At 41.6% G+C, this 16,417-nt stretch overlaps 1 protein-coding gene across 1 annotated transcript in view; it reads right to left on the bottom strand.

The window, feature by feature from the left end:
* Slc9a9 (solute carrier family 9 member A9) overlaps window positions 1-16,417 on the bottom strand; it is a 550,545-nt gene that overhangs the window by 407,208 nt on the left and 126,920 nt on the right. The window contains exon 5 of the mRNA XM_052716929.1: window positions 6,205-6,320. Coding sequence (XP_052572889.1) covers window positions 6,205-6,320 — 116 coding nt within the window. The remainder of the gene's footprint in view (window positions 1-6,204; window positions 6,321-16,417) is intronic.

Raw genomic sequence — 16,417 nt, 5'->3', positions numbered from 1 at the left:
GTATCTTTTTAGAGGAAAAAAACAAATATTTCTATATACCAAGTTTGACCTGTACCTCATGTCTCCATCCTTTCCAAGGCCATGAAACATCTGATTACTGAGAGTGACCTGCGTGTTCGACGGCTTCCCATTTCAAATTCAGAGGAGATTCTTTTCAATGCTCCAGACTTTGCTCTAACAGTTCCTTCCACAAATATACTCATTAATTAATTTATTGAAAACCCACTGTTCCAGACAGTAGATATACTAGCTTTAAAAGATAGGTGAAAAGCCTTCCCACCTAGGGAACAGACCATCAATAATTAGATAGCTCAATAAAAATAACTAATCGGTGCCGGGCGGTGGTGGCGCACGCCTTTAATCCCAGCACTCGGGAGGCAGAGGCAGGCGGATCTCTGTGAGTTCGAGGCCAGCCTGGTCTACAGCACAAGATCCAGGAAAGGCGCAAAGCTACACAGAGAAACCCTGTCTCGAAAAACCAAAAAAAAAAAAAAAAAAAAAAAAAAAAAAAAAAAAAAAAAAAAAAAATAACTAATCGGTGCTGGTAAGTACTGTTGGGATAAATGGAGCGAGGATGTTGAGTGACTGGGGTGAGAGGCAGGCATGGTTTTAATAGGCCAGGCAAGGCTAATGTTACTTCAAAAGTGACACTTGAGCAGAGATCTTGAAGAAGGTGGGGTAAGAAGAGTGATAGCTCAAGCAAGACACCCGGACCAGCCAGGTTCAAGACATGTGGCCTGTTGGGCGGCTCTATGTGTCTTCATGGTCCTTAAAGACCCCTCTCTTCTCTTACCCACTACACTTGAACGGACACTGAGATCTCAGTCAAAATCATTATCTTGGGTAGTCTCAATCTACCTAATGGCCCCAAGTCTGTGAAGGAAGAGCCAGGAGGAGAGGGCAGCAGCTCCTCCATGGGCTTGACCATCTGACAGTGGGGTTATTAAGTCAGACCTTCATTCCCCATGTTGGAGCCTTTTGCTACTGTGTTTAAATTTCTTTATCTTTGCCCCATCTTTTTGATCTCCTTATTCTGAATTTAACTGAAGAAAAGCTGCCTCACAGGTTGAGTGGATGCTCCTGTACCCTGCTGTCCAGCCTGCACTGTCTCTGTCAGGGTCTGTCCCTAGGTATCTACTCACTATCACAGCCATTGACCATTGCAGAAGCAAGGGCCTCATCAGTGAGAGAAAATGAATCAAATTATGGAATCAACTCTTCCTAGCTAAACCAGGAGATTTACTAAGTGAAGTAAACCAAACCTAGCTGGAGAGAGTCTGAAACCAGCAGGAAGAATCGAGTCTAAACATGATTCTCTAACAGAAACAGATGAGGAGGTAATAACCCTGGCTCAAATGCAGCTAACCGGGAAAGGATTCATTTAAAGAAGGCCAAGGAACATCAGGCCTGGAGAGCACAGGTTCTCTTTCATAAATTAGTGAGTCATGAAAAGTTAGGCAATAAATGAATAATTGTGGGGTAAGATTAACTAAGTGTTTTAAGGTTATTGAAGATCTTAAATTACACCAATTTAGTAGAGAGTGGGTTCAATGTGTTTAATATAACAATTAGCTCTCAGTAAAGGAGGGGAAGCCAGGGCTCTTGCCTATGTGCCGCGGGGCTTCTGCTGTGTGAAATCATGACCACATTCCTGAGTGGGCTTAAAATTCCAAACTAACCAGCTGACTGGATTTGGGTTGATTTTACATTTTCTTTAAAACTAAAGTTCATTTTCAAAGAGATCTCACAGAAATAAGAATAACGGGCTGCTGGAGCTGGAAGGGTGTAAGGGCTGTGGCTGGTCCTTTCCAGTTTACCGATGAAGAGGCAGTGTCTTCATCTGAAAGGTCAGGAGGTGAGAAGGCAGGAGATTGCATATCTTCCACCTGAGAGACTCTGTGAAATCGAAGAAAGTGAGGCAGCGGCCCAAAGGTGCACAGCTGGCCCACACTCGACACAGAAGGTGGACTCAGTTCCCTGCATTCTCCTCCCGACTGCAAGCCGATGTGAGATTTTAAAGGACTCATATGTCCATTCAGTTATTTGATACAAGAGAGGTAAATAACCGTTGATGAGGCTGGATCTCCCCCCTCCTACCATTTCAGTTCATTCTCTGTGTTGTTCAAACAGAACCTTGGGAGTATCACCAGTAACAGAAGGACCAAAGCTTGAACACAACTCTGACGTGCTTGGAGACAGCTCAGTCAGTCAGAATTCAACAAACTCAGGCTGTAGCAACAAGCTCACTGTTGAGACCAGGAAACAAAGGATGCGGTGCTTTGCAACACACACATTTGGGTAAAGGTGACCTGAAATTTGACCCAACACTGAAAGGCAGAATGTTCAAATTTAGCTGAAGAGTAGAGCCCTAACTAGCTAGAAAATCACTAGGGATGAAATCCTTTGTCTTGAGCTTATGCTTTTAGCTGTTGCCAAGTCACCCCTGCATTTCCCTGGGGCATGTGATGTAGTGTGGAATCATTCTGGAAAATGCAATGTAAATCTCTCAGTAGTGATGGAATAGCCAAGATGTGGCTCACCCTGGGGGTGGAGCAGTCTATCTCTTTACGCCACATGGATCTCTGATTCCCTCATCTACACTGTGGACTCCAAACCAGAGTTTGAAAAAAAATATCCTTATGTCCCCTCAACATGTAAATAAATGTTTAGTCTTACTCATAATAAGAGAAATGCTTGGGCAGCCCACAGTGAGATGTAAATCCCTTAACCTATGGGGGGTCCTAAATTTGCCTCAGCGTGTCTGTGAGGAAAATGAACCTCCGTAGATCACTAGCATGAATGCAAACTGGTACACAGTTTAGGGGAGAATTTCAGTATCTAGGCATATCTGTTCCTAGAAATCATTCCCAAAGACACACTGGAAACACATGAAAAGCTGTTAATTTAAGAGCTGTTAATTGCAGCACAATTGCTAATTTAAAAGCACAAGAAAACACCCTCGAATGCCCATTGATAGGAGATTGGCTAAATAGTGGCCTATTCTGTAGCTGTAAAAGGGAGCGAGAAAGATCTTTAAATGCTGCCATTGTCCAACGTGCTGCTAATTAAACACAGCTAAGAAAAATGGCCAGTATAGCACAGTGTAGACTAGAGGGTTTCCATGTTTGCATGTCTGCCTGAAAGTGGAAATGTAATCCAACAACCACCAAAATGTCTCAAAAGTCAGGGCAGAGGGGACGGGACTAGCAGCTAGGCTCCCCACCATGGCTTTTCATTTCTGATTCCTTGGGATAGTTAATCTAATTTTTTAAACAAAACAAAACAAAACAAAAAAGCACAGTGAAACAGAAGAGCATTATTATGATTGACATGGGGCTTAGCCACACATCGGAATAATTTCAAGTGATTTAAAAACGGAATAACTTTTAACTGCATCCCAAGTGGGGTATACTCAAAGGCTAAAAATAACCACATGAAATCTTAAGCCATTTTCAGTTGCTATATTTTTAGCAATAACGTATGTGAGATAATTTTGAGAGTATATATTTTAAGCAAGTAAAAATTATATTAATGTAGTAGGAGGAAGAAAAAGAAGCAGAGGAAAAATGCAAATACAAATTAAAATTCATGACATCAAAATAAAATGTCTATAATCCTAAAACCGAGCTGAAAATATTAAAAAAGGAATTTCTATTATAACTTTGCCTAAACACAGAGGTCTAAAAAGAATTACCTGTCCAATAGTAACGAAAACAGTAGCAAAAGTGGTCCTTAAATGAAGTTTCTTTTTAAAAGATCCAAGACTCCTTGGAGAGATAAGTGATTTTTAAATTGAGGGATGAAAGTCATAGATGATAAAGCTGGAACACTAGACCTATATAAATGCAAGAAGTTTATCAAAGACCATGAGAGTCATGTTAAAAAGATACAGTAGAAACCTGAAGACTGCCCTCCCCTTGTGAAAATGGAGTGTTTTAACCATAAAAAAAAGAGTAGCCAGCATAGACATTATGTTTATAACAGTTGTGTTAAAATCCACATGTTCAGAAAGATGTGTTTTAAAGACCTGTCTTGCTAGTAACATACAGAGGATGCCATGGAAATGACACATTATTTTGGAAATTAATAAGTTAGAGAAAAGAATCATTTGTCTTGCTTGGTTTTTGTTGTTTGTTTATATTACACCATGGGGTGCTCCAATAGCTGAACAGCAAAACTCTTTTGAGGAGACTATATTGGATTAAGTAGTGACCATCAGTGGGAACTGGGGCAGTCAACGGGTAGACAGGGAACTGCAATCTGTAGAGCTTGTCAGATGTCTGTGCCTAGGAAGCAGCTGGGTTCACTGTTAGATTCTGAGGTCTGAGACTGAGCCTGAGAGCGTGTAGTATACCTCATCTGATGCCAGCACTGCTGGTCAGGGGGTGTTGGCTGCTACCATCTACTGGGTCTATTGGTCCCCTTGTTGGATGTAAACAGTTCCACAGAACAACCCCAGGCAAGGTCACTCTGAGCAGGATGGAGCAGGATGAAAACAAGAACTAAATAATCATCTCTAAACATAAATAATGAGCATTATCCAAATCTACACTGACAGAACATCTCCTATTCTAACCATGAAGAGGGAAATGGCTTCTTTACCATTTATAGATGTAGGCTTAGTCTGGTCTCAACTCTTTTAAAAGAAGACTTAACTAAATGGATAAGCATGGAATTACTTTTACTTCTTGACACATCCAGAGCAAAAGCCTGACTCCCTAAATATCACAAATGGGAACTCAAGCCCCATGACAAGTCCTTCTCTTCTTACACCCTCTGAGATATCACATGGTCCCCTACTGTCATAGTTGGGGGTACTATTGCTGTGGTGAAACACCATGACCAAATCAACTTGGGGAGGAAAGGGTTTATTTGGCTTACACTTCCACATCACCGTTTATCACTGAAGGAAGTCAAGACAGGAATTCAAACAGGGCAGGAACCCGGAGGCAGGAGCTGATGCAGGGGGCATGAAGGAGTGCTGCTTATTGGCTTGCTCCTCATGGCTTACTCAGCCTGTCTAGTTCTAGAACCCAGGACCATCAGCCAAGGGGCAGCCCCACCAACAATGGGCTGAGCCCTTCCCCATCAAACACTAATTGAGAAAACATCCTGTAGGCTTGCCTGCCCTTAGCCCAATCTTATGGAAGCACTTTTTTTTTCAGTTGAGGCTACCTCTTCTCTGATGATTCCAGCTTGTGTCGGGTTGACAGAAAACTAGCCTCCACACGCACAGTGAGCATTCTCTTTCATTATATCCTATAAGGAACCCATTTTGTTCCTCTGGTACATTCTGGTAGTCTTTGCTAGAGTGGCAATTCACAAATGTGATAGATTACGCTGACAGCTGAATCTGTGGTCATCATTTCCCTTCTGATGTGATGTTCCCAGCATTATTTTTAAAGTAATCCAGACAGGAAAAGGTTGAACCCGATTCTGATTAGGTCTCTAGCTCTAACCATTTAAGAAACATTGGGGACGTGGGGACATTGCAACTAATTACATGTCATCTTTGGATATGTTTTGTAAAAACTACTAACAAACCAATAATGACAATAACAAGTGAACTGAGAATATTTAAACAGTGACTGGAGGTTTCATGTTATTAAATCATGGTCATGAATAGCTGTAGGTTTTATAATGGCAACAATGGTCACTTTCAGGGTATTTGCATACCAAAATATGATACTTGAAATTCACTTTAATGTGATACTATCATAATAAACAGGAATGGATGGAAAACATGTGCTCTTATTTGGCTACTAAAGGGTAGGTGCCAATTATCTTTACTCTGCTCCCTATCCTTGACGTGTTTAAAAATTCCACAGCAAACAGTTTTAAAAGAATCTCTAAACTATTTAATTCAACAGATAAGTTTTGAAAGAAGATGTGTTGAATAGAGACAAACTTAAGGACAACAGCTTAGAATGACTCTGTATTTGAGAGAAGCAATAATGGCTTTACGAAGTCCCTTCCACTGTGGAGATTTCTTTCTGGCCAATTTCTTGGGAGCTGTCTGATCTCACCTATTTCTTTTTCCTTTTCTTTCTTGATTTTTTATTTAATTCACTTACAGATGTGTCAACAGCCTGTGATGAGGAATGAAGAATTATTACCAGGGAGACTAGATGACTGCCTGTGGAGAAACCGCCAATTTAAATGTTTGATTCTACAAAGAAAGAAATGCATTATTTGAACAGTTACCTGGATCTGTAGCAGACATCAGTGAGCCAAAAAATAAACAGTCAGTGAAATGGAAGTCTCCACTCTTCAGCTGGCCAGCATACACCATGGCCTTCACAAAGCCATACATAATTAACCTGTTGAAGAGAAACAGAAGACCTTTAGACATCAAACTGGATCCTGGGTAAATCCATGCTACCTCAGAGAACATTCTAATGAGCTTTCGTGATATGTACCATGCAGAAACCACCAATCCTACCAACTCATGGCCACTATGATCTCTCAGCTCTGAACCGTATGTTCACTAAATATCACAATCCATTCACCTAGCAAATGGTAATGGAGCATTTGATGGCATATGCCATGGAAAATAAGGTAAGCTTCAAAGACATAAAAAATTGTCAAACATGGCCCAGCAAATCATGCCTACAGATCTGAGAGCTGTGTTGATGTCTGGAAAGGGATTTCTTTCCAGTTTTTCTTGTTTTATCTGCGAGGGGTGTATGATGATGGTGAGAAGACAGCTGACTGCTGCAGCCACACCACAGCCACGCAGCCCCTTTCCCACAGATATGCCTCCCTTGCCCCTGGTGTCAGGACTTTCCCACTTTGAGTGGAGAAGCACCTGTCGGGTAAGAGCACACCAGCTTCCACAGCATTGAAGACAACACTGAAATGACTATATATTTGGTTTTGCAAGGAAGGATACTCTTTAATGAAGATTTAAAGGGTAACTTAATATCTCTACAACACAGAATGCAACATCTCTGGGTCATAATTTGCCATCCTATGGTTTTAAAAGTAAGCCAGTCCCAGAAGCTGTGGGGTTAGGAAATGAAAATCCCAGTGCCAGGGATAGACTACCTCCTTAGGAGCCCCGGAAGGGAATAGCAATGCATGGTCCTATCACTGCTGCCGGTTGCCCACCTGCACTAGATGCCACATCCTTTGGTTGCAGAACAAGGAGAAGTCAAACTGGAACTAAAAGGGAAGCTTGCCTTCTCCCAGCTAGCTTTCACAGTGCTGGGACGGTCTACCTGCTGCTGTCATCAACAGTCTTAGTCATGCACCCCACAAGCTACAGTCGTGACCTCCCAAGCAAGACGTGCCCACTGGTGAGATAGTTGTGTGACTCCTGAGGGGGTAACCCATTATTTTCTGATTGAATTTGGGGCCTACTTCACTTGAGGGAATTCGGATCTGGCACTCTAAACCTGGTCAAAAGCCTGTACTGAGTCATGACATGGCTGAGAGCACACTGCACGAGACAGCATTATTATCATGGAAAACCTAAAGCAATTCTCTAGGTAGAACCAGAAAAGACATGGGCTAAACTGCCCAAGCTCCTGTAAATAGCACATCACTCATGCTCCTTCTATAAGTAACCTTAATTAAGCTTATTTACCAAAACAAAAAAAAAATCTAAAATACAATTAAGAAGTGAAAGTACAAAGGGTACTATCTGAGAAGGGGAGGGGGTCTGCTGAAGAGGGAGACGAACAAGAGAGGGCAATGGGGAGGTTAATATGACCAAAATATGTCACACACATTTATGAAAATATCATTACGAACCCACTATTATATTTAATTAACATATGCTAATGAAAACTTTAAAGTTTTTATTTATTTATTTAAAGGATTGATTTTTGCTTAACCCCTAAGAGAGAAAATATAGAGATTGGTGAATTGACCCTCAGTACCAATATAATTTAAAATCAGTAATAGTCCTTAGAAACTGCAGCCCATCCAATCTCTAGCCAGATGTTGAAATCCTTATATGTACCTGCGGTTTACTTTTTTAAAAATGTGCTGAGGTTGTGAGCATGGTTAAGAAATGACTAAATATCGATTATTAGAACTTAATGATTTCCACAGTGATACACTTTCAATTCTGTTAAGAGAACTACCTCCTTAAGGGGATATTTCAGAAAGAGCTGCATTTGAGCAGTCACTATCACATTCAAGCTATATGATTCAGGGTATTGTTAGGACTGTCTAACCTGCGGTACCTTGATTCATCAGATAGGGTAACAATAATAGAGGATGATTCAAACAAGCAACATCTGGTGTCCAGTGCCCTTAGCCCTCTCAGGGAGCTGCTTCCTACTGCTCTGAGAAGATGGAGATGGGAAATATTTGTTTACACTTTCTGTCTCTTCACGTGCTTTAATTAACTTAATCTGCGTCAATCCTGTAAGGTCAACAGTATTTACACAGTGTGATGCAGTAACCTATTTAACATGGCAAATTAAGCAGGATGCTGGGGCTTGAATTGAGACAGCCTGGTTCCAATGCTGGAGATTTTAGCCACCATAACGTGTTACCTGAAGAATGGCTTTTTATTTTCCACTATACTAATAAGCCATCTCATGCAATGGACTCTTAGCCAGTCCAAGGGGCAGGATTGGAATATCCTTAAAAACTTGAGGCTGACACCATCTTCTGCATTGAACTTATTGAGTGGATCCACAGTAAACTAGAGATAAGACACCCAACATGGCTTTGCAGAGCATGGATTCCAGGAGAGGAACTAAATCTTAACCAGACTGAATGTACTCAATATTAGCAAACACTGTTCCAGTAAGGTATGACCACAGGGGCTGTACAGAGGCAAGTCCAAGGATCTCAGTCTGTGTAACTTCCCCAGGGGCCACAAACTGGCCACCAAATACAAAATCTCCCACCAGATCCCAGGAAGCTTCATTGAGCTCATTTTGTTGTTGTTCAATATATATTTTTATTGCACACCTACTATATCAGGTCCTCTACTAAGAATTAATGAACCAGGATCTGTGCCTTTATTGACCATATGGTTTAGGGGACAGACAAACATGAAATGTAAATAGTATCTGTTACCAACATCATTCCCTTGGTGGGAATCTGCAAGTATGGATGGCCCTGTGACATTTTGGACAATTACAACCTGGATAGAGGAATGATCTTCATTATACTTCCTTTTCACATCCCAGCTTCACGAAGGTCCTTTCCCACCTGAACAGTACTTCAGACACCAAGCACCACCAGGCTACAGAATCACGGTAAACATTACGAACTATGATCCTATCCTCGAGTCCTGGATCTACTAGTTAATTTTATAGAAGAAGAAACTCGGCTGGTCATCTCTCCAGTGAGAGACAGCTATTCTGGGACTACTTTGGATGTTGAGGTGACTATCCTCAGCACAGAGCACCAAGTTCTCATAGTCTCAGGTGTGATCTGGCTATCGTTATTGGTGAGGAGCCAAGGATGCCCTGAGTGTATGAGGTCCTGCATGGATGTACATTGTTGACACAGGCACAGCCATATCAAGGACCTCAACCCCATGTGAATGGCAAAGCCTTCCCCAGATAAGACCCAGAGAGAACTGGCAAAGCCTTCCTTGGGGTTCTGAGTGTGGGTATTGATAGTGTGTACAGAAAATATCCACCACAGTTTTCTCTCTCAGGCTATTTTCAGCCTGAAGCTGCTCCATGCTACGCTTCTGGGGCGCCCAGACCACCTGATCCCAGCTTTCTGTCCCTGTGTCCATCTGCTTGTCTTTTCTTCACTCCCTCCCTGCCCCAGTAAGGCCTAAGTCACCACATGCCACTCCCTGACTACCCCACACCCAAACATCCCTACATCTCACCCCTACATCTCTCAAAGTTGCTTTTGGTCATGGTCTTTAACACAGCAATTGAAAGCTAACTAGAACAGCATAGGATCCATTATTACAGTTAATAGCAGTTACATAAAAGGAATTAAATGTGAACTTTTCTTCTGCTTTACTGCATTTTTCTAATTCTTTTAAAATAATAGCCATGGTAGAAACAAACAATAATGCACATTAGTGAGCTCTGTTACAGACAATAGATAGTCATTGTGCTATTTAATCCTCTCAGTCCTCTGAGGAAGGCGTTGTAATTATCCCCTTCACAAATGAGACAATCAAGAGTCACAGAGGTTAAATAGTCACACAGTGAGCTTCCGTTGAGTTGAATCTGGGTGGACAAACACAAAAGCTTAGCACATAGCATAGCTTTGCATTGCTTTGGAATACTTGTGAAATTAGTGTGTGGGTGGGGATCCACGTACATTTGCTTTAAAAATATAAATTAATAATTTACTCCAGCTAAACTACTGGACAAAAGTAATTATAATCACAGTAACTTCCATGAATTAACACAATAAATAAATAAAGTGATAAATAAATAAATAAAGTAGCACAAAAAGAAAATCTCCAAAAAACTGAACCCAGCACAGTATGAGCTTATTTTGGTCATTTTCCCTCGTACTGATCTAACAATATCACTATCACTGCTAACTGTAACAAGTTATTCTTATCCTGCTCTTCATATATTGGCACGCTATTGTCATTGCTACATTGTTATTAATATGACAATTAGGTATGATTATATTAACTGGGAGGCTGAAAAGTGAACTCATTAGCAGCCATACACTTTCATAGAGTGCTGTCTTCCATCAGCACTTCACAGAAACCGGTTTAGGTGTCTCAGGAATGGCAAACCAGAGACAGAGGTCGCCAGGGCTCACTGAAATCAGATGCCTCCTGAGTGAGGGGTAGACAGTGGCAGGGGCTGCCGCATCAGAAGCACAGCCGTTGATAACGCTGATGTCAACTTGGGCTCTCACAGAAACATGCTGTCCACTCTGTGCGAGTCTTCGGAGAGCAGCGCACAGGTGCAATGGAGACCACAGGGCTGGGAATCTGCCACAGTCACCACAGTAACAAGATGGCAGTCTGTCACTTGCTCTACTGGAGGGCACTGGGCAAGAGAATGTGGGGAAAAGTATGCTCAACATACTTTACTGAGTGTTCGTGATGCATGTACTAATTTTAAATTTCTTCATCTTGTCTCACACTCTCTAAACTACACACCCAAAGGCATGCTGAGAGAATGTTTCAAAACAAAAAGTTCCAGAGCGTCCAGCTGCTTGGGTAATTTCAAAATATGTCATTTTAATCTCTGTGTTTTAAAAAAATTTCTCTCCCCTCCTTTTCTTTTCAAAAACATAACCATCACTAAGCTGTCTGTATCACCAAGAAAGGAGGATTCTTGCACTGAACTCGTCATGGCTAAGCGAGGGAAGCATGGGTTATTTCCATTAACACTGAAGGATCACACATTTGCCTCAGCACAAGAAACAGGCAACTATATGGAATTCACTCACTAGGGAGGCAATCTGGGACCCACGGGCCCCAGAATCAATGTGCACCTGAATTTCTGAAAATTTGTAAAGATTTATTTTATTTACAATTATGTGTATATGGACCAGGTTTTCTTTTTTGGAGCCATCAACCAGCTCCCAAATCATGACACAGAGACTTATTATTTGTTTTGAATGATCAGCCTAGCTTTGTCTTGTTTCTGGCTATCTCTTAAATGAACCTGTTTCTCTTTATCTACCTTTTGCCTTGGGGCTTTTTACTTTCCTTTCTATATGTCCTACTCTGTGTCTGTTGGATGGTGGCTCCCTGGCTGGCCCCAGACCTTTCCCTCTTCCTCCCTTCTTCTCTCCTCCTCCTTCTCTTCTCTCATCTTCTCTCCCCTTTATTCTCTTTACCCACCAGCCTCACCTATCCCTTCTCTGCCTAGCTAATGGCTGTTCAGCTTTTTATTCAACCAATCAGGTGCCTTAGGCAGGCAAGTTGCAACAAATGCAACACATGTTTTCATAATTCAACACACCCTTACATCATTAAACAAATGCCACACACCTTCACACAGATAATATTCTGCAGCATAAACACATCTTTACGTAGTTAAAATAATATTCCACCACATATATATGTGTGTGTTTCTGTGTGTGAGTATGTGCACATGGGTGCAGGGGCCTATTGAGTCCAGAAGAAGATGTTGGGCCCCATGTATCTGGAGTTACAGGCAGTTGGGAGCCACTCAATATGGGGGCTGGGAACCAAACTCAGGTTGTCTGGACAAACAGTGCCCACTCCAAAGCTTTAAGCTGTCTCTTCAGCCCATGGATTTCTGAACTCTGTGCCTAAATGTTTCCCTTTGAATTGGAATTTTTCCTATTTATTTATTTATGTGCTATTGATGGTTTCAGTATCACACTTGGTTTTTACTGGGGCATACATTCAATAGTAATGCCCCACTGGAAAACTCACAAGTCCTTAGTGCTATATTGCATGGGGTTGGGTCTTTTAGCCAATTTCATTCATTTCGTCAATCAGGAATTCATTAATTTGAACACTAAATTTCTTCATTCAACAAACGTGACAGGCTGTTGGGTGTCTGAAATAGATCAGTAGGGGGTTTGCTTAGAACTCAGACCTGAGAACGAGTATTTGAATATTAGTCTAGTCTTGAATATAGATAAAAGTCTAGAAAGAACATGCAGTAGAAGAAGGTCCATCGCTGAGGCCTGGGGACCCTCTCACTTCAAGAAAGTTAAAGGAGGATGAAGAAAACAGAGAGGCCAGGAATCTGTCTCCAGAGATGTGAGTGTCACGGGCATCAAAGGGAGGAGATGTTCTAATAAGGTCAGAGAAGCTGAGCAGTGTCAAGAGGACCAATTAATTTGGGGTCATTAGAGTGTAAAGTGAGATCACAATGAGTAGAAGAGAATCTAGAAAAAGAAGAAATTGAGACAAGCAGCTCTTAGGCATCTGACTAGAAGGGGACTCAAGTCTTTCTCCAGACAGAGAACTGGGGTGGGACTTGAAACAATTTCAGATCAGTGAGAAGCTAGGAAGAAGCTCATGTCTTACCGGGGCTCACAAAGAAGAGTTTGAAAACACGATTTTGCTTCATTATGATTAGGAGCAAAAGATGGCAAAGGGAATTCTGGATGACGGGATTACATGGACCTTTGGGTGTCTGTGGGGCCTTGTGGCTCTTATGGGTGTCAAATTCATAATCTTCTCCTCCCCTCTAGTCACTGATTCTCATAGTCCATGGTCTTAGTAAGCATTTACTTTCATAAGAGTCTCTGCTGAATCCTGTGAAAAATACTAAACTATTCCAAAACATGATTTCTATCCTTAGGGAGGGAGAAGTCACTTGAGTCAGGAGAATTCATAAAGGAAAGTGTCTGTGTGAGGTCCAGTTCAAGTTAACTGAGAAATGCTTGGCTTTAGATACTTTGAGGGCTCTGGGCAGGCTGTGAGAGTCAGCTGACACATTTGTGGAACCTAAATGATGCATCCAGATAGCGATCCTGTTCACAGAACTCCAGCGCTATGTGGGCTTCCCAGCTTCTGACTGCTTTCTGAACTGTAAATCCTGTTTTATTCAAGGCAGTTTCTTGACATAGGAAAACAAACAAACAAAAAAACCTCATGGATAAACAAAGAAAACCCAACCATTGGTAATCTTAGAGCCCTCACCATCTGCCACTTACTACTGGGACATGAGATAGGCCTGTCTTGTGTTGAGCTCCATTTACAAATTCTTTTTATTATTTTCTTTAATTAAAATATAATTCCATCATACTTTCACTCCTACTGCTACCCCTCCTTACCCCCAACCCTCCAGCTCATGGCCTCTTCTTTAACCATTGTTGTTAGAGATACATGTAAATGAACAAGCATATAAATATAGCCTTCTGAGTCCATTTAGTATTACCTGAATGTTTATGCTTTTAAGGCTAGCATTTTGGTATTGGATAACCAATCATGGGGCTCATTCCTAGGACAGACTAATTCTCCCTCTCTCAGCAGTTAACTACTTGAAACTCTTCATCTAAGGGTAAGGACCTGTGGGATTTCCCCCTCATCTACATTTGGATGTCAACTGGTGTTGGAATTGTTCAGGTCTTGTTTAGCCAGCCATGTTGTTGAGATTCATGGGTGCAGCTTCCCTGTCATAGAAGGCACACTCTCATATTAGACTTCTTGGTCCTTTGGCTCTTACCATCTTTCCATCCCCTACCCGCTTCCTGCAATGTTCCCTAAGTCTCGGGTGTAGTAGTATTTTTGGTAGATGTATCAGTTGGAGGTGAGCATCCTACCATAAAGTGTTACTAAGCATTTTTCCTAGTTGTGGTTTTCTGCAATGGTCTCCTGCTGCAGCCTCTGATAAGATGTGAGATTTACACTTACCTACACTATAAGTGTTTCGAATGCAGTCAGGAACAATGCTGGTTTAAGGAACTGGCAAGAGTAGGTTCTCCTCTAAGATCCATGACCTCACTAGCCACATGCAGTTGGTTAGGTTCCCAGTCCCAGATATGATTTTCCTCCTGTTAAGCAGGCCTTATTAAGTTCAATTAGATTTCTGTTGGTTACAGTTAAAATGTAAGTGCCACTATTGCACCATTGGGGACCACTTGCCATGCTGGTCATAGTTGTGGTTCATAGGCATACACTACTGATTGCATTCCTTCCTTAGCACATCATCTTGTGTTACAATGAAAAGTAGCCTTCAGGAAGGAGGCTTTCTAGTCAGCTCCAGCACACATTATCAGAGCCCAGTGTCTGAAGTGTGTGATGTCTTCAGCAACAGGGACTTACCTTCAATTTCTACAAGGCAACCAAGGGCAACAGCAATGCCCTATACTATTTTGGGAGCCTCTTGGACTCCTCTAGACAACAATTCACAGGAAGTTTCTCATGCCTGCTACTGGGGGTTTTGTTAGACATTCTATGGCTCTTGGAGGGAGTATTATCACCCCACATGTTGTAATTTTACTGAAGTGTGTGTGTGTGTGTGTGTGTGTGTGTGTGTGTGTGTGTGTGTGTGTGTGAGAGAGAGAGAGAGAGAGAGAGAGAGAGAGAGAGAGAGAGAGAGAGAGAGAGAGAGAGATAGAGATCGGTTGGACAGCCATCATGATTCTCATTTTATAAACAGGTAAAATCAACAATTAATATAAATGAGATTTTAAAACATTTCTATTTTTTACTATTTAGTATTGAGAAGGCAATTTAATGTAGCTGTGCCTTCGTTTCCCAAGTTTTAAAGTCCATCACTATGTCTTCTGTTTCTGGTGGAAACTATCTTATCCTAGTTCAGGTTCAGATATGGTCCAGAAGATGTTCCCTCTGGGCACGGACTGCAGTTGTAGAGTCCTGTGCCTTCCATGGTTTTCTTCCAGCCAGTTCTGTACTTGGCTTCCTGTGAACCTACCACTACCCACCGTGATTTTTCAAGAGGGGAAAATACTGCAGACAGCAAGCTGTGATCAAATACATTGTTATTTAATCCTGGATGGGATCCCAGTCTGTGACCTTGAGACCACTGGAAGAAAGATGAATCCATTTTTTCTTGCCTCTGCTTCCATCCCAGCATCCTTTGGAAGCTTCGCTCATCCTTATATTTTTATGCTAGTTCCTGCTGCTCCAGAAAACTACACAGTTGCCTGTTGGAGATCAAGACTCCCTTCTGTGAAGTGCCTTCAGGTTCTTGGAAGAAATATGATATAAACCCTAACATGAATATGGAATGGGCATAATTGCAATATTGAATGTAGAAGAGAAAAGAAATCTGGTAAAAAGAAAAATGCACTACATATAGGCAGAACCTGATAAGGCATCCTGATTTTATGCTTCTCACATTCCCTGTCTAGCATAGTAGTAGCTATTAAATTTGAAAAGGAGCTGTGTCCAGCACAGAGCCCACCCACCACCACTCAGTGTCAATGACTTCAAATATACTTGTGCAAGCCTGAAAGGGATCCTGAAGCCAACACAAATCCAGCCACACACATTAAAGGACCACACACCCTGAGAAGGGTCATCATGGTCAGGAGGAAGAAGGCATTAGGTTGCTTAGGATCAGACATGATTATGGGAGAAAGAAGAAAAGAAAGTCACAGCATAGAAAGGAAAAATGGCTATCAAGACAAGTGGAATCAGTGAATGTGCTGTGGATAAAGTTTCAGCTCAGTGAATTTCTCTAGTAGTTTGCCTAATTCATGGGCTCACAAATTTTGCTGTATATTAGAATCATATAAAGGCTATGATAATGAATACAAATCATTTGAAGGCTATGATACTGGCTAACTTCTGACAAAATAAGGCAGACTTTCTGTAGGTGGGTTCCAGTATCATGTTGTTAAAATCTGTCCATTGTCCTAAGATGTGGTCAGGGTTCAACACAAGTTTTCTAAGTCATCACTTTTTATGCTCCAATGTTTAAGCCAAATACACAGAACCAGAGGACTAGTGTGGGATCCAAGATTCTGCATTTCTGATATGGGCCCTGGTGGTGTCATTGTTACTGGCCCCAAGCCACACTAATAAGACACTCAAAATTAGAATATATAGTTCTGG

The sequence above is a fragment of the Peromyscus californicus genome, unplaced genomic scaffold (genome assembly GCF_007827085.1).
Source record: "Peromyscus californicus insignis strain IS unplaced genomic scaffold, ASM782708v3 Scaffold_11__1_contigs__length_118956290, whole genome shotgun sequence".
Lineage (NCBI taxonomy): Eukaryota > Metazoa > Chordata > Mammalia > Rodentia > Cricetidae > Peromyscus > Peromyscus californicus.
This window is presented reverse-complemented; position numbering and strand designations above follow the sequence as displayed.